Here is an 18,993-nt window from a genome sequence, read left to right on the forward strand (position 1 = left end):
CTTCTCCGGGTTGTTCCTTTTGCTGGTTGCATGTCAGCTATCCTGCACAACACTGCCTCCGTGGTTTCTGGTTGTATTGCTCTATTTGCTGTGTCAATCAGCGGATCCACAAGGCCCCTGAAAATGGACCAAATATGCGTGTAAACAACACAGGAGATGGACGAAAGTGTCCGTCCATCTGCATATCCATCTGTCTGTGTATCCGTCCATCTGCGTATCCGTCTGCATATCCGTCTGTCTGCATATCCGTCTGTCTGCATATCCGTCTGGCTGCGTATCCGTCTGGCTGCATATCCGTCTGTCTGCATATCCGTCTGGCTGCGTATCCGTCTGGCTGCGTATCCGTCTGGCTGCATATCCGTCTGCCTGCTTATCCATCTGTCTGCGTATCCGTCTGTCTGCGTATCCATCTGGCTGCATATCCGTCTGTCTGCATATCCGTCTGGCTGCGTATCCGTCTGGCTGCGTATCCGTCTGTCTGCGTATCCGTCTGTCTGCGTATCCGTCTGTCTGCATATCCGTCTGGCTGCGTATCCATCTGTCTGCGTATCCGTCTGGCTGCATATCCGTCTGCCTGCTTATCCATCTGTCTGCGTATCCGTCTGTCTGCGTATCCGTCTTCTGTGTTGAGCATAAATGGACCGTAAGCCTGTTGCAGCATTACTGAAGAGATGGCTAAGTGTCAGAAAGCCAGTCCCAACTGTAAGATTTGTGAAAAAAGAAAGTTTGAAGCCAGATGTTAAAGGTAGAGTAAGTGTTGGTGTCCTGAACCCAAACGGGAAGCTGGTTCTGATAACTGAAGGCTGCCTCACATTCTGCTTTGAACACAAGCAGCAGAGGTTCATTCTGCCTGAAGGGAAATAAAACGCATAATAAACGTATATTGGACTGAGTCAGAATAAAGTTGCTGATTGGAACAAAAATACAACAGTTTGCCATAATGAGGTGTTTTTGGACAGCAATGGAGCTCTCTGTCATACACAGACACCAAACATTGCCCATTTGTTATCTACTGATTGTTAGCTTTTGTCTGTCATTCATAATAAAAATATAGTAGCTCACCAGACTCATTCCTGGATTGTAAAGCACAACCAGGTGTGTTTCTGTTTGACGGCAGCACTGAGGAAAGAGTTTAGACAAGTGATGAAGTGGAGAAGAAAGATGGCCGGAGGCTGATCCAGCCCTGACTTGTGTGTGTGGAGCCTTTGTACACACTCCTTCTCACCTTTCCCACCCTTCTCTTGTTCTCATTCCTGAAGCTGGCATTCATTCACTAAAGTTTCTTTTTTTTATCTGATCCACACCGTCCAAAGGGCTGTCCTCCTCAGGAAAAAAACAGCCTCTGACTCGTCTCAGGGCTGTTTGAGTCATTTCCTTCCCTGTTGTTTCCATCAAAAGACAACAAACAGGCTCATCAGGCAAAGAAAATCAGAGATTAAAACATGAAACTGAACAGAAACAAAAGAGGATTTTGATGCAGTCAAATGTTTAATCAACCCTTAAAACTCAGATCATTATTGCTTATGTTAGTTTCTCAGGAACAGAAGTGTGTAACTCTACAGTAAATTGTGATGGATTGCTCTTTAGGTGATCTATGGAAGTTTTCTGGGCATTTATATCAAACTCGGGAGTTTTACAATTCAGCCACAAAATGATCTTCAGAGACTCTATATAGAAACCCACAATGAGTGATCCATGATAACACTATTTGTTATCACTTTTTCTTCACCACTTTGTTGCTAAAAGACCAGTATTTTGATATGGAAATGATGATGAAGCCACTTCCTGTCAAACTTTCCACTAATCAGAGAGCTTAAATTGACGGTAATGTCTAATCAGAAGCAGCCAAAGAACAACAAGTGAGCAAAAAGTTCTACGTGTGTCTGAAAAGAAGAATAATAATGCTCCTCTACAGCTGGAATAAAGCCAAGAAGATGCACCACCATGCATCATGAATGAGCCAAGTTGGTTTTATGAGGACAGTACGTAGGTAGGTAGGTGGGTAGGTAGGTAGGTAGGTAGGTAGGTATATAGTACCATAAATAACTGCTTAAAAATGGTTGAGGTGTCAAGGCAGAGATGTCGATGAGAGGAACCAAATGCAGGCAGATAAGGTGGGAAGAATTAAGGTTTTAATTATATGAACTAATCTTATAAAAACAAACCCTGGTAAACACAATGGAGACAAGACTACCATGACATGAAGACTTCAGTGAACTGGCCAGGAGGAACTGCTACCAACAGGCTTCAATACACTGAATGCGTAAATCAAACCAGGTGTACTAATGAACAGGCAGTAGAAAGCAAAACAGAAAACACAAGGGAAGGAAGAACAAAATAAGACAATAAAACAAAACTAAACATAACAAGACTAGAAAAACCTAAATCAAAACCTACAGACCATGACACGAGGTTCTTCACACATGTTTAGATAAACAGGTGGCGCCAAAAACCAGCAAAAAGTGACTTGGAAGGTTTAAAAGTTAGCTTAAATGTGTGTGTGTTTTAGGTTCTTGGCCGGGTGTTGCTGCTCCAGTTAATCGACGACCTGGTGCGAGGGTACCGCAACAATGAAACATGGTCATTGCAGTTACTGAAGAGCACTCGAATTCACATCCTACCGACGATGAACCCCGACGGCTTTGACGACGCAGGCACACACTGCCAGTACAGCCAGGGAAGGTAGATACCCAAACACACGAGCCCATTAAAAGTTCATTATTCTCACTACATCCACATCCATCCACTTCTGTAGCACCACTGAGCTCCTTAGTCTGGTTTTAGCACATGTTGTGTTGGATGATTGTTTCTAGAAGTGACTGGCAGAGGTTTAGTTAACAGTCTCTTAAATTTCAATACCAATTTCCTATTTGGCACCAAACAGTAGACAGAAGCCATTAGACATGAGATAGAGTGAAAATGTTTGAGGAAAAGAACTTGGCACAACAAGGAAGGAAATTACTATAAAAAAAATTACTGTAAATTTCATTACATACAGTACATTTCTCTTTAAAATGGAGCTACATTTGTAAGGAAAATTCATGGGATGAGCAGCAAAGCTGAGTATGTGGTTTGGTCACACAGAATAATATGCCAAATCTTCTTTACCAAAGCCAAATAGCTTGACATGGATGACTTAAGGCTAAAGAAAGAATTAAATAGTTCATTCATTTAACAAATGGGCCTCAGTAGCATGTAGAACAGGGTGTCTTTCTCTGGATCTCGAGGCTGGCAGTCCTGCAGGTTTTAGATCTTTCGCTGCCCTGATTTAAATTAAATGGCTCTCCTCAACAGCTTGTTAAGTTCTGCCCAAGCATGTTAAAACATTAATCTGATTCAGCTTTGTTTCTTTATTTAACAAGTATTCAGACTCCTCTAGCAACTCTTATTCAAAGAAGCAACAAATCTAGCAACTTTTTCTGGTGTTGTTGGAGACTTTTGGAGACTTTCGGGAAAATGTGCATCTGACTTCCCAATGAGCAGCGGCTAACTCGCAGGGCCTCGTGAAGCAGTCCCTCTAAGCTGCGGAGCAAAAGGTGAAATTCATAGTGCTGATAGCTGGCTGATCTTGTCCTGGCTTACAGTAAGATATTAATGTCTGTTCATGCAGACCAGGGATCACCAACTCTGGACCTCTTGAGCCTGTGTCTTGTAGAAGAAGAACCAGACATCTGTTTTCCAATTTTGTGAATAAAAATTAGTTCAAGGAGAGATAACTTCAGGGGCACATTACTTATCTTAATGTTAGTTTGGTTTTTTCCCCCGATTTGAAATATAAAAATGGAAGAAGAAATATAGAGCTGCTTTCAGTGAGGCATGATACATGGACCACTGGTGGACCAAGTCCAGTAGTTCGTTCAGCATTTCATTCTTAGATTTTAGTTCATCAGAGAGTTTCTGGATGAGGTTAATGTGCTTGCTGGTGTATGTACACACCAGCGGCCTGTTTCAGAAAGTGTGTTATGTTGAAACATTGAGTAAGTTAACCCAGACTTTCTGACTCAAAGTTAGTTTAACTTCTTTCTGGAACGGGCTGCAGGTCGTCATCGGGAGGCACCGGGACAGCCATGTGGATCCTTGTTTGCTTTTCCAGGAATCAAGTAAAGACTTTCTTTGTGTTAAACTAATGGTTGAAAGAAAGACTGATTACAGTTTAACTTTGAAGAAAGGTTTAGCTTCAGATGTTTATCTCCAGTTATATTTTTATATTGATGTTTCATTTAAAGAGACATAAACTTGAAGTCAGCGTTTATGTTTGTGCAGAGAGGGGTGGGGGTTGTGCGCTGTGAGGGTGTGAGTGTGATAATGTGTGTGAAAAAGACAGTATGATCAGATTATGATCAGGACTTTTTGTCTGAGTCGTCTCATTGGTATCAACCGAAAAGTTCTTAACACAACATCCAAACTCTGCAGCACATACATGTGCTTTTTTTGACCCCCGGTCCCTGCAGTCTGGATCCTGCTCCAGTTTCTACATCTATACAAAGGAGGTGCAGAGAGCCAAGTTAGCAAAACCCACCTACAGAGATGGGACATGAGCCAAGCTAAAATAACCGTATTCCTATAGAAATCTGTTTCAGCTCTTTTTGTTTTGACTGTTGAAGTGTTTCATCTAAAATAAATCATCATATTTTCCTTTTTAAATACAAAAATCGTTGAGTTTAAAAACATTATTTTCCTTACATAGAGCCCCAGTTAAATTCCCCGTGGGAATAAACCTCCGTTAAGGTGCAGGGCTGAAAAGTTCAAATAAACATACAGCAGATAAAAGTTGCCAGTGAAGATAAAATGTTTGTTATTTTAAAATTTTTGTAGTGAAATGTTACTCAAATACCCATTAAACACACAGATAACCACACATGCAGTCAGCAGTTTTGTTGTACAGACTAAACTGTGCAACGCTCCAACGCCCAAAATACTCTGATTAGCAGGAAGCCGCACACACACGATGTAGATCTATATCACACACACAGACTGCTGACACAGTTATAGCCTTTAAGTGTCCAATTATGTATGTTTTGACTTCTGCCCTTTTTATAGGAGACGGCCATGTTTGTGCATCTGTATATTTGTCACAAGGGAGGACAAAAAAATCTGTTCACACAGCCTCATTATGAGGACTCACCTCAGCAGCCGTCAAACTGCACGGTTTAGATTTGGCTTAAATGGAGTGTGTGTGCTGCGTTTAAGGTCACCTCTTTCCACCCCTTATAAGGAAATGTTTCACTAGAAGTTAACAAGATGAGATGTTTAAGCGTGATTGTCCTTAAATTTAGAGGGATGATCTCACTCAGCTGCTGAATTTACTTCCTGGTTGTGATGAAGATAAAAACTGGTCCTGATACAATCCCAACCCCCGGGGAAATGAGACGGCTTAGAGCAGGCATGTCAAACTGGTCCAGCAAAGGGCCGTGTGGCTGCAGGTTTTTGTTCCAGCCAGCCAAGAGCACACAGTTTGACCAATCAGCTGTCTGAAGACTGAGATCAGTTGATTGAATCAGTCAAATCTGGTGTGCTGCTGCTTGGTTGGAACAAAAACCTGCAGCCACACGGCCCTTTGCTGGACCAGTTTGACATATGTGGCTTAGAGGTTCTTCATGCAGCTATAAAGAGGTTACTGAGTGTTGTGATGTCAGCCGGTCACGTGATCGAGGTCATGTTGATGACTCACTCTGATCATGACAAGAAAGACCTCAGGATGTTTGGCTGAGATAAAACAAAACAATTAAAAATCTTTATTTATCCTCAACTGAATCTGGATTTAATGGTTAAACATACAGTGTTTGTGTAAATATACAATAATTCAGAAGATGTGTAACAGTCAAGCAGCAGAAAGCTTCCCTGGGGGTCATGTTGAGCCATTTTTTTCTCATTAAAAAGCCGATCCTGACTCTGGAGAGGGCCGCTTGATGAGCGCTGATGATCTGTTGGCTCATGCAGCTGAGAAATCTTTGATGACATTTTAACTCAGCAGCTGCTCTTTAAGGAAAGAGGCGCTGACTTCCTGCATGCAGTCAGAGGATCGTGGGAAACAGTTTTCAACACCCATGCCTTGCTCACTGGACCCTTGGCAGCAGTTGAATGGACTTACATTGAATGCAAATATTCAGTCATTGAAATGTAAAGTGTAAATATATTTACATATATATTTAAGTTTCGGTTGCCCTGTGTGAGATGGATTTAATAAAATAAATCTGTGGCTGAAATGGAGCCTCAGGTAAAGAAGAATTCTAGTTGCCCATAAAAGCAAAAAACATTGTTTTCCTGTTTCAAGACTGAAATTTGCTTCTTTAACAGGCTTTTAAAATCAGGTAATCAGATTGAAGCCTTTCTCATGGTGTGTTGTAGCAGGTTTATTACCAGTGCCATTGGAGGCTGAAACATACTGGTCCAGTTTACCTCTACCTTACAGTATGTAAAGCCAAGTGGGTCATTATTCACATCTTATTTAATGCTTTAAATGCCCAGGGCTCAAAATACCATGTGCATGTGCACATTTATGCCCGTAAAATTGGAGTAGTGCACCTCTTTTTTGCTCCCATGTGCACCTGTGTTACTATGGAAAACAACTGTAACTTGCAGTATTGCCAAATTAGTGGCTTTGTTTCTTTATTTAACAAGTATTCAGACTCCTCTAGCAACTCTTATTCAAAGAAGCAACAAATCTAGCAACTTTTTCTGGTGTTGTTGGAGACTTTTGGAGACTTTCGGGAAAATGTGCATCTGACTTCCCAATGAGCAGCGGCTAACTCGCAGGGCCTCGTGAAGCAGTCCCTCTAAGCTGCGGAGCAGAAGGTGAAATTCATAGTGCTGATAGCTGGCTGATCTTGTCCTGGCTTACAGTAAGATATTAATGTCTGTTCATGCAGACCAGGGATCACCAACTCTGGACCTCTTGAGCCTGTGTCTTGTAGAAGAAGAACCAGACATCTGTTTTCCAATTTTGTGAATAAAAATTAGTTCAAGGAGAGATAACTTCAGGGGCACATTACTTATCTTAATGTTAGTTTGGTTTTTTCCCCCGATTTGAAATCTAAAAAAAATGGAAGAAGAAATATAGAGCTGCTTTCAGTGAGGCAAGATACATGGACCACTGGTGGACCAAGTCCAGTAGTTCGTTCAGCATTTCATTCTTAGATTTTAGTTCATCAGAGAGTTTCTGGATGAGGTTAATGTGCTTGCTGGTGTATGTACACACCAGCGGCCTGTTTCAGAAAGTGTGTTATGTTGAAACATTGAGTAAGTTAACCCAGACTTTCTGACTCAAAGTTAGTTTAACTTCTTTCTGGAACGGGCTGCAGGTCGTCATCGGGAGGCACCGGGACAGCCATGTGGATTCTTGTTTGCTTTTCCAGGAATCAAGTGAAGACTTTCTTTGTGTTAAACTAATGGTTGAAAGAAAGACTGATTACAGTTTAACTTTGAAGAAAGGTTTAGCTTCAGATGTTTATCTCCAGTTATATTTTTATATTGATGTTTCATTTAAAGAGACATAAACTTGAAGTCAGCGTTTATGTTTGTGCAGAGAGGGGTGGGGGTTGTGCGCTGTGAGGGTGTGAGTGTGATAATGTGTGTGAAAAAGACAGTATGATCAGATTATGATCAGGACTTTTTGTCTGAGTTGTCTCATTGGTATATACCGAAAAGTTCTTACTGGTTCTAAACACAACATCCAAACTCTGCAGCTCATTCATGTGTTCTTTTTTTACCCCCGGTCCCTGCAGTTTGGATCCTGCTCCAGTTTCTACATCTATACAAAGGAGGTGCAGAGAGCCAAGTTGCTGGCTGATCTTGTCCTGGCTTACAGTAAGATATTAATGTCTGTTCATGCAGACCAGGGATCACCAACTCTGGACCTCTTGAGCCTGTGTCCTGTAGGGAAACACTGAAAAGATGTGATGTTATTAAACGAATCGATTCTTTTGAACAGCTCTTTTAAATGAACAGTGAGAGTCACAATTGCGATCCCTTTATTAGTGAGCTGTTCTTTTTTTATATACAATTTCTCCATGCTGCCTTCACATGACACATGTGCCATCATGGTGCCCATGATGCCCAGCATGCTCCATTCACATGAATGCATCTGTGGGCAGAAAGTATTGAAACAAATACTGTGAGTTCTATCCAATACGACACTGATGTCACTCAGGTTTGTTATATTTCTGTTTTTTGTTGTTGTTTTTTTGTTTGTTTGTTTGTTGTTGTTTTTTTTTTTTGATCTTTCGTAGTAGATTTTATAAAGGTACAGTTTTTGAGGGGGGATTTGTTTGTTTGTTTGTTTTTTTTTCCATAGAAGCTAATTGTAGCCTGCTTAGATTTTTGTTGTGTCAGAAAGTTTTTGGGTGAGGTCAAATCCAAAATATTGATCTCTCTGTCAAAGCATTGGGGATATGGAGCCACCTAATGCAATGGTTAAAATGAAAACACAAGCCAAATGAACAATATTTCAGAGCAATGCTCACCAAGAAAGTATATATTGATGGGGTGTGTAAGTTTGAATTATTCTGATAGCAAATAGAAGGTAAGATTTGTATCAGTGATTGTTTCCTTGATGGAAATGAGTAAAACCCTTATTTAATTCTACAAACAGAATAAATAAAAAAATAAGAATAAGCCAATGTTTCTAATGGCTCTTTGAAAGGAACGACTGCTCAAGATCTGACTCCCATCAAAGAGACAGAAATTCCATCTTTACAGGACTAAGAGGTCCGGAGTTGGTGATCCCTGATGTAGACTGTAGACCAGGGCCGGCCAGAGCCTTTATGGGGCCCTGAGCACAATTTGATTTGGGGAACGCTCAACCAGAGTCCTGCGTTGGGTTGGGTACCTGCGGATAACTGACGGGTAACGAGTAAAAATTACGTAGGTTAAATTTCATGGATACAGGTGAAGGCAGACATTTATTTAGTGCAGGTGGGTCGTGGGTTACAAATTTCTTTTTTTATTCTTTTTTGTGAACATGGCAGGTGTTTAACATATCAGGCACTGGAGTTACTTTTATTGTGAAACCTTGCAAGAGTATTTCCAAACCTTGCGCTTATTGCGAGGACTGTTCTCGTCATTGCAGCGTCCAGCACAGCCGTTGAGAGATTTATGTGTTTCAGAACACAGCTGAAACCAGGGATGGTGGATGATGTCTTGTTTATGCAGCAATCTCCCAAGCAAATGAATAAAGCCTCAAGTGGCAAAATAACAGACTATAGCAGTGGTTCTCAAACTTTTTTTACCGTGTCCCCCTTTGGAGGAATAAACATTCCCAGGCCCCCCTCGCCCACACATACACAGAGCGAGGGGACCGGGTATATATGTATATATATATATATATATATATATATATATATATATATAAATGTACATGTGTATATATATATATATATATATATATATATATATATATAAATGTACATGTGTATATATATATATATATATATACATGTATATATATATATGTTTTCAGTTGGATTGCAAGTTTATTTAGAGCAGACAAAAGTATGAGCTAATTTAGGAGCTGCAAGTGAACTATAGTTAACACAAAACACCTGGACAGCTACAAATGGATGCAAACTAAAAACTAAAATGTACTAAAACAAATCATCTAGATAAAATAAAATAATACGCCACACTTAGTTCAAAATAACTTTAACCTACATTTTCATGAATGAAATAGCCTAAATGTGGTATAAAAGTAAGTAAAATTGTCTGTGTTTTGAATGTCTGGGGTCACCAGAGTTTTGTGATATCAAAATGGGGTTCCAAGCTAAAAAGGGTTGGGAACCACTGCTCCAGGAGTTTGCATCCCAATGTATGTATTTGTGACATAAAACGCTGTTCTGATTCAGGTCACCATCACAAGATTTTTTTCAAGATTTAAGTTTGTTTATTTGCCATGTGCAGTTTCGACACAGGGTCAACAATGCAATGAAATGCTTGGGATGAGGGCAAAAATAATCAAGTACTAATAGCATGCAATAATAGTACTTGTTAGAAGAGAAATAAATACAAGAGCAATAAGTAAACAATATAGTAAGAAGTATAATAAAATATATTACTATATAAAATACAAAGGTGCTGGTAGGATTAAAAATAAGGCGTAGGTAGATTTTTTTTACGGGTTGTAATATTGCTTTAAGTGAATTTCGTATTGCACATAGTATGGCTGCACGGTAATAGGTAGCAAGTAGTTTAGTGCAGTATTATTGTGAGTTCAGTAGTCTGACAGCTTGGGGGTAGTAACTGTCTTTGAGGCTTTTTGTGAGTGCTGGCAGGCTCCTGTATCGTCTACCAGAGGGTAACAAACGGAAATATCCTAGTGCTGGATGAGTGTAGTCCTCAGTGATGCTGCGTGCCTTACGCAGACACCTGCTGTGGTAAATGTCCTGGACGGAGGGGAGACTGCTGCCGGTGATGTCCTTGGCCGCTCACACCACCCTCTGTAGTGCTTTTCGGCTCTGAGCGGCTCAGTTCCCATACCACAACCCGTTAGCAGGCTCTCGATGGTGCACCTGTAGAAGTTTGTGATGATGCTGGTATTCATACCAAACTTCCTCAGGAAGTAGAGTCTTTGTCGAGCTTTTTTACCACAGTGTGTATGTATTGTCCAGAACAAATCTTCCATGATGTGTACGCCGAGGAACATGAAGCTGCTGACCTGCTCCACCTCAGCGTTGTTGATGTAAATGGGGGGGTGCTGGTCTACATGCTGTCTCCTGAAGTCCACTATCATCTCCTTAGTTTTGCTAACATTTAGAGAGAGGTTATTTTCCTGGCACCAGCTGGTCAGTGATTTCACCTCATCTCTGTAGGTGCTCTCGTCGTTGTTGGTGATGAGGCCTAGGATGGTGGTGTCGTTGGCGAACTTGAGGATGCTGTTGGAGCTGTGCCTGGCGGTACAGTCGTGGATGAACAGGGAGTACAGTAGTGGGCTGAGAACACAGCCCTGTGGTGTACCAGTGCTGAAGATGAGTGTGGAGGAGAGGTGACTGCTGATTTTTACTGCCTGTGTTCTGTTACTGAGGAAGATCCAGCAGCAGATGGACTTCTCCAGGCCCAGGGCGGTGAGTTTTGAGACCAGTTTAGAGGGGATTATGGTATTGAAAGCCGAGCTGTAGTCAATGAAGAGCATTCTCACATATGTGTTTCCCCTCTCCAGGTGGTTGAGAGGTGTGGACTGCTAGAGCAATAGCGTCGTCTGTAGACCTCTTTGCTCTATATGCAAACTGCAGGGGGTCCAAGGTGACAGGGAGGGAGCCACCGATGTGTTTCTTAATGATTAGCTCAAAGCACTTCATGATGACAGATGTAAGTGCTATGGGCCGATAGTCATTAGGACAGGATGCTGTGGGGGTCTTTGGGATGGAAATAACAGTGGAGGTTTTGAAGATGGTGGGCACAACAGACTGGCGCAGAGACAAGTTGAAGATGTTAGTAAACAAACAACAGTGGTCAGCACAGCACAAGGACGTTTGATTTGAATTGGCATCAGTATTAATATAAATAAATGCATGCAAACATGAAAATACCTGCAATTATTTTTGCATAAAATAGTATAGTTGTGTTTTAAGTATGAGTTGTTATTTTTTTGTTGTTTTTTTTTTTTTGCCATAATACTTTTATTAAGTTTTTTAAGTATGAGTTTTAAATGGATTGTTAAATGTAGTTTAACAATGTTAAACTTCATTTAACAATGTTCTACTAACTACTAACAATGTTTAAGATTACCTGCTGACAAAAATGTGAAAGGGTAAAATGGCTGTCCTGACTAAAACTAGACTAAAATGTTGAGTTTTTGATAACTAAATCTAAACAAAAAATTTTTTTCCTTGACTAAAATAAAGACTAAAATGCTCGACTTATAGTCGACTAAAACTTGACTAAATAAAAACAACATGAAGTTGACCAAATGTGATAAAAACTAACAAGCGCGATTGAAACTGGACTAAAACTGAGACTAAATTTAAAAATGGCTGATAAAATTAACACTAGTTCCTACTTGGAAAACTGAGGAACTGAATCTTTACATCAGTTGTGGCTTCACACAGAGAGCGGAACAACACCAAGAACAGGGTCATCGGTTCAGCTGTCAAACAGAAACATAAATGACTGCAAAGTTCTGCCTTGAAGGACCATCTTTAAAAAAATAAGGGTGGAAAAAAAATCAAGATATAGTACATGAGGTAATCACGTTAGTTTTAACTGAACCTGACAGTTTTGATGTTGTCAGCTACCTGGGAGAGTAAAACCTGTTTAAACCTGTCTGGTCTTCTATGATTCACAGCCAGTTTTTAGAGAAAATAAAGTTTAAACTGGTTTTTACTTGTTTTGAGGCCAAAAAAACAGACCTGATGTTGCAACTTTTATGTCTACGCCTGATTATTGTGACATTACTGGTATGTAACACTTACATGCTCTGGAAACAGTGGATACCAAGGTTCAGTACAAACGCTCTCATTGTGTTCTGGAGTTGGATGATGTGCCTTGTTCCCCCCGTAGACTCTTATTCTGGTACATTTCCTTTAATGAAGCTATTCTTGGCCGTATTCCATCCCACCTCCAGACATATGTCTTTCAGAAAACTTCAGGGAGTTGTTGATTTTTTTCTGGACCTAAAAGTTGATAACAATGTGTGTTGAATCAAATTGGGGTTCTGATTTTAAACTGGTTTTATTTATGATTACTGGTCTTTTTTTTATCTGCTGTGTTCTGACCTGCTTGCTTCCTCTTTTTGCTCAGACTCCTAAAAAAGATTTAGCATCTCAGTGTTTTTATCTCCTGGTGAAATAGAGATTTAAAAGATGCTTCCTGTTGAAGTAAAGACAGAAAAATGCAGAAACACATCAGCAGCTTGTTTAGCTGAAAGGCTGCCGTATTAATCTGCTGTGACTGATGATTAGTTTGTCTCTTTTAGGTTCAACCACAACGGCATCGATCTCAACAGGAACTTTCCCGATGCTTTCACCAGTCTCCAAAGGAGGCAGCCCCTAAAAGAGGAGAACAGAGAAGCTGAGGTCAGTCTTGTGATCACTTAATATTATTTCTGTTCAGTGGAAAACGACCTGATGTTTGCAGTTATTGTAAGTGCTATTAATCAAGTTATGATTTCCAGTCATATCAAATGAACTCTGTCAAACACACACATGTGTGTGTGGATGTGTGTGTGTGTGCATGTAATGAGTCTATTTATATGGACTCATTTCATGAAGGTGAGATATTTTAGGCATTTATTCATTATCATTTTGATGATTGTGGCTTAAAGCTTATAAAAACCCAAAAATCATAATTTTAAAAAAATTAGAATATTACATAAAATCAATTAAAAAAAAGTATATTGAATACAGAAATATTGACCATCTGAAGAGTATAGTCATTCGTATGAACTCAGTACTTGGTTTGAGCTCCCTGGCCTGGATGTTATCAGTCTGTGGTCCTGCTGGGGTTTAATGGAAGACCAGGATGCTTCAATAGAGGCCTCCAACTCTTCTGCATTGCTCTGTCTCATGTGTCTCATCTTTCTCTTGGCAATGACCCATTTATATTCTACCGGGTTCAGGTCAGGAGAGTTTGCTGGCCAGTCCAGCAGAGTAATCCTTGGTCACTGAACCAGGTTTTGGATCTTTTGGCAGCATGGGCAGGTACCAAGTCCTGCTGGAAAATAAAGTCAGCATCTCCAAAAAGCTTTTCTGCTGAAGGAAGCATGAAGTGCTCTAAAACCTCCTGGTAGACGCTGCGTTGACTCTGGACTTAATAAAGCCCAGTGGACCAACAGTAGATGACATGACTCCCACACCAACAAACACTGTGGAAACTTCACGCTGCACTTTAAGTGTCTTGGATTGTTGACTCTATTCTTCCTCCAGACTCTGGACCTTGATTTCCAAATGAGATTTAAAATCAGCTCTCATCAGAAAACTGCTCAGCAGACCAGTTCATTTTTCCTTTAGCCCAGGTAAGACGCTTCTGACGTGTTTTGTTCAGGAGCGACTTAACAAGATAAATCTGACATATGAAGTCCAGGATCCGTCTGTGTGTGGTGGCTCTGGAAGCACTAACTCCAGCCTCAGTCCACTCCTGGTGAAGCTCCTCCACATTTCTAAACGGCCTTTTCCTGACGATCCTCTCCAGGCGGCTTCATCCCTGCTGGTTGTTCCACCTTTTTCTTCCACACTTTTTTCTTCCACTCAACTTTTATTGATGTGCTTTGATGCAGCACTTCGAGACTTCCAGCTTCTTTAACAATCACCTTTTTGAGGCTTCCCCTCCTTGTGGAGGGTGTCAGTGATGGTTTTCTGCACAACCGTCAGGTCAGCAACCTTCCCCATGATATTTCTACTCAAATAGACTGAGACCATTTAAATGCTCAGGAGTCCTTTGTAGGTGTTTTAAATGAATTAGCAGCTACAACACTGAACCTTTTCACACTATTCTAATTTTCTGAGATTTGGTTTTTCATAAGCTGTAAATTATAACAAATATATGCTTGAAATATCTCACTTTGCATATAAGGAGTCTATTTAATATATTAGTTTACCTTTTTAAGTTGAATCAGTGAAATAAAACAAGTTTTGCACAATATTCTAATTTTTTAGTTTTTGAGTATACACACACATACGCACACACACACACACACACACACACACACACACATAACACACACATATATATATATATATATATATATATATATATATATATATATATATATATATATATATATATATATATATATGTATGATGATACATGATTTCAGTGGGTGGTTAGCACCGCAGCCTCACAGCAAGAAGGTCGCCGGTTCGAATCTTGGTGGGGGGGGTTCAAACCTTGAGGTCGGTGGCCTTTTTGTGTGGAGTTTGCATGTTCTCCCCGTGTATGCGTGGGTTCCCTCCGGGTTCTCCAGCTTCCTCCCACCGTCCAAAGACATGCATGATAGGTTAATTGGTTATTCTAAATTCTCCCTAGGAGAAAGTGTGTGTGTGTGAATGGTTGTTTGTCTATCTGTGTTGGCCCTGCGACAGACTGGTGACCTGTCCAGGGTGTACCCTGCCTCTCACCTGTTAAAATGCTGGGATAGGCTCCAGCTCACCCTCGACCCGTAATGGAATAAGTGGTCAAGATAATAGATGGATGGATATATAATGTATGTATATATATATATATATAGTTTTTTTCTGTGTTTTTATGTCTGAAATAATAATAGAATAGAATAGTTTTGTTTGGCAGTGGTTGGTATCAGGGTGTGTCTGAAGTGCTGAATCGAGGTTGATGAGGAAATGCAGCTTGAGTCATCTTCCATGTGGTTCAGGAAACAGCCATTCTGCCGCTCCTCTCCCTGCAGCTAAAACCAACCCTGACAGAGTGACTAGCAGCAAATCCAAAGCAGTTTCAGTGGATGAAATATTCCTTCACCATCACAGACATTCAGCTCATTTCATATCATCTGTCTAACAAATCTAAAGATAGCCCCCATTTCACTTTATAAATCTCATAAAAAAGTAAACCCGTTGTAAAAAGTAGCTGTTTTATGTGTTCCAGGTGAGGGCTGTGATGGGCTGGTTGAGGACTGAGACTTTCGTTCTCTCCGCCAACCTTCACGGAGGAGCTCTGGTGGTCAGTTATCCCTATGACAACAGCAACGGAGGTAAACAAACACAGTAATCCCACCAGATAACTGAATGAGGACACTCAAACTCCAAGAAACAACAATCCACTGATCGTGGTTTGGTGTAAAGATCAGCTTTTAGGAGTTTCTGATACAGAAAACAGGAGCTGTTGAGCACAAGTTATTTTTATTTAGTTATTTTTAGTCAGTGTTGAGTGCCCCCTCTGCTGGCAGCTTTAACTCTGATGACATGTCCCTAGACTGAGACAATAAATGGAGGTTAGGTTTAATAAAAACAGTCTCAGTGAGCACAAACAAGCAAGAGAGCAAAAGCAAATACTCACCAGTTTATTTCTGCAGGCAGCGAGCTGGTGGGCACAGCCAGCATCACCCCTGATGACGACGTGTTCGTTCACCTGGCCAAAGCGTACTCCTACAATCACGCCTCCATGCATCACGGGGACGGCTGTGAGGACAGCAGACCCTTCCTGGACGGCATCACCAACGGATACCAGTGGTACCCACTGGAAGGTCAGCATGTCAGTCTGCAGATGGTGGACTAATGTCTGCTTATCTTAGCTTAGTTTAGCTTAGCTTAGCTTAGCTTGGCTTAGCCTGGTTTTGTTCAAAATATCATAAATATGTAATTTCACATAATATTCATTTAGGTAATTTATGAAGAGTTAGACACACAATACTTAGAAATGAGGGAAAAAATCTTTTTAAAGGGCCCGTTTTAAAAAGACTTTATCATTCAGTTTACAGACTCATTTAGTTTCTTAACTTTTCACAACCTTGTCCTGTAAATGGACTGAACATTAGATTACAAGGCAAAAATATCCTCATCTTATCTTTGGAGATTGTTGATGAGCAACACGATGTAGAGCTGCTGTGTACTCGTCACTTTCTCAGGTTTCCTGCAGCAGAAACTCGATCGCTGCAACCTGATCACATCTGAAGACACTAAGCATCATAAATGATGGGTCCAGACTACAATCAGAGCTTTATGCCTTTTAGTTTAGATTGGTAGTTTGGCAAAACAAGACATTTAAAGATGTTCTCCGGGTCTTTTTTTTTTTCTGGGGCTCATTTCATTTCAGGCTTTTCTTTCTTTTTTTGCTTCCCAGATAGCAAGAATCTTTGAGACAGCCTGTGTTTTTATACCTGCACCGTAATAACCAGCCAGCCTACTGATATTAACTATTGTACGTTAAAACCCGCTGATTATATGAAATTGCTAAATTATTGGTGGTTTTAATTTTTTGTTATGTACTTTGCAGCTTTCTCATGATGTGTCCTCTTGGCCAGGTCACCCTTGCTAAAGAGATCTTGATCTCAGTGGGATTTTACCTGATTAAATAAAGGCTTATTTAAATAAAAAAATTCATCTCTTCAAGTAGTCTTAAGGAATAGTTCTCCAGACTTCTTGAAGGACTTTCCAAAGCCCGTCTTTAGATGTTTCTGCATTTTGTTCTGTTCTCTGTCCAACACTGCTTTGATAACGTTGAGGTCCAGGTTCTGGGCCCTCCATCAGACCTGTTTCTACTGTCATGTGACATACATCCACCTTTCCTCCCTGTTTACCTTCCTTAAGAATGGCTTCTTGACAGCCACGTTTCCATGGAGACCATTTCTGGTGAGGCTTCAGCTAACAGTAGATGAATCAGCTGAAGGTCCTGGGTCAGGTTCTTTGCTGGATTTGTTCCTGTTTCTTCAGGCTTTGGATAGTTTTTTCTGCCCTGACCTTTTTTCTTTTTCAGCCAACAGTTCTTTGGGAATCTCCTTGTTGCTTCTAAAATCCTGTTTCTCTGTCAAACTGTCTGATCTTTGTTGTTTTTAGAGATAAAACTAAAGAAAAGGGGACAAATGATGTCTTTGTGACAGGCTGCTAGTAACAAAGAGCCTAAAGATCCAATTTAAAACTGGTTCTTTGCTAAGTTTTCTGTTATGTGTTGCTTTAGTTAGGAGGCTTTTTGCCTTTCAGGTACAAAGATTGGAATGAAAAGAGTTAAAGCAGCCAATATTAAACAAAAAAAAACCTTGCATAATACCCGGAAAACTGTTGCTTAAGACTACATTAAAGAGTAGTAGATCAAGAATTTTGTACAGGTCTGTAAATCAGAACGTTTTTGGAACAGATATCAGCTGATTGAAAAGTGTGTGTGTGTGTGTGTGTGTGTGTGTGTGTGTGTGTGTGTGTGTGTGTGTGTGTGTGTGTGTGTGTGTGTGTGTGTGTCCACATACAGGTGGGATGCAGGATTACAACTACGTGTGGGCGCAGTGTTTGGAGCTAACTCTAGAAATTTCCTGCTGCAAGTTTCCTCCATCTAAAGAACTCCCTGCTCTGTGGACGGACAACAGAAAGGCTCTGCTGGTGCTCATGCAGCAGGTCCACCTGGGTGAGTTCCTCCCCGTCCGGCTGATTGCTTCCATTACTTGTCTCAAAACTGCACCTGGATCAGTACTCGTTTCTGTTTGCATTCAGGGGTGAAAGGTCGTGTGATTGATGGATCGGGCACACCGGTGGAGAATGCATTGGTGGAGGTGGAAGGTCGAAGGAATACGTGTCCTTTCAGAACCAACCAACATGGAGAATACTACAGGCTGCTGTTGCCTGGAAACTACGTCTTCACTGTAAATACACTGGCTTTGTCTGTCTGTGGTGTCCCATGTAGATGGTAACCCACCCCAGTTTTCAGGTTGTTTGATGTCTGACCTAAAGTTTACAAATCCACCAAAACATATATGATATAACCCCAAATTTCCCTCAGTTTCCCTCATGAACGTCTTTCTGTCTCTTTTTCTGATCTCTGTGACGGACAGGTGACGTACCCAGGCCATGAGGTTCTGACAGAAACTCTCAACATCCCATATGGTCCAGATAACTACTCCGCCATGAAACATGACTTTGTGTTGCGTCGCATCGTTTCGACAACTGGCCCCGCACCAGCTAACCCAACCCCAGCTAACCTCACCCAAGCTAATTCCACCCCTACATGTAACTACACATTACCGGTTGAACTGGGATTAGAAGGAGGTGCAGCCATGACGGAGTCCACATGGAGGGCCCCAGCTATGGGGGTCAGCTTAGTGGCCTTGCTGTGTTTGCTAATAGACTGAAGTGGATCCCGGTGGTCTGCGTGATGTCCGGTGAGCAGGTGGTTGCAGGGTGTGTCTCTAAGCCAGACACTAAACAAAAACCTCACAACAAATGTCAAAATAATAACCTGACACCCTCTGGATTTTTCTGAAGCTGCACACAGAGACCAGACTATGGGTTTGCACGTCGCTGCCAGCTTTGTGTCTCTAATCTGCTCGCGAATGACTAAACTAGAGGGAAGCAGCTGAAGACAACAGGAGAAGGTCGACTTCTCACAGGGCAGCAAGACCTTTCTATGAA

The 18,993-nt window shown here is 41.0% G+C and overlaps 1 protein-coding gene across 1 annotated transcript in view; it reads left to right on the forward strand.

Annotated features, from left to right (window-relative positions):
- cpm (carboxypeptidase M) overlaps nucleotides 1-18,713 on the forward strand; it is a 36,507-nt gene extending 17,794 nt beyond the window's left edge. The window contains exons 4-10 of the mRNA XM_041978162.1: nucleotides 2,510-2,682; nucleotides 12,905-13,004; nucleotides 15,527-15,632; nucleotides 15,954-16,124; nucleotides 17,840-17,992; nucleotides 18,079-18,227; nucleotides 18,417-18,713. Coding sequence (XP_041834096.1) covers nucleotides 2,510-2,682; nucleotides 12,905-13,004; nucleotides 15,527-15,632; nucleotides 15,954-16,124; nucleotides 17,840-17,992; nucleotides 18,079-18,227; nucleotides 18,417-18,713 — 1,149 coding nt within the window. The remainder of the gene's footprint in view (nucleotides 1-2,509; nucleotides 2,683-12,904; nucleotides 13,005-15,526; nucleotides 15,633-15,953; nucleotides 16,125-17,839; nucleotides 17,993-18,078; nucleotides 18,228-18,416) is intronic.
- The last annotated feature ends 280 nt before the right edge of the window (nucleotides 18,714-18,993 follow it).

This window comes from Melanotaenia boesemani, chromosome 23 (assembly GCF_017639745.1).
Source record: "Melanotaenia boesemani isolate fMelBoe1 chromosome 23, fMelBoe1.pri, whole genome shotgun sequence".
NCBI classification, from domain to species: domain Eukaryota; kingdom Metazoa; phylum Chordata; class Actinopteri; order Atheriniformes; family Melanotaeniidae; genus Melanotaenia; species Melanotaenia boesemani.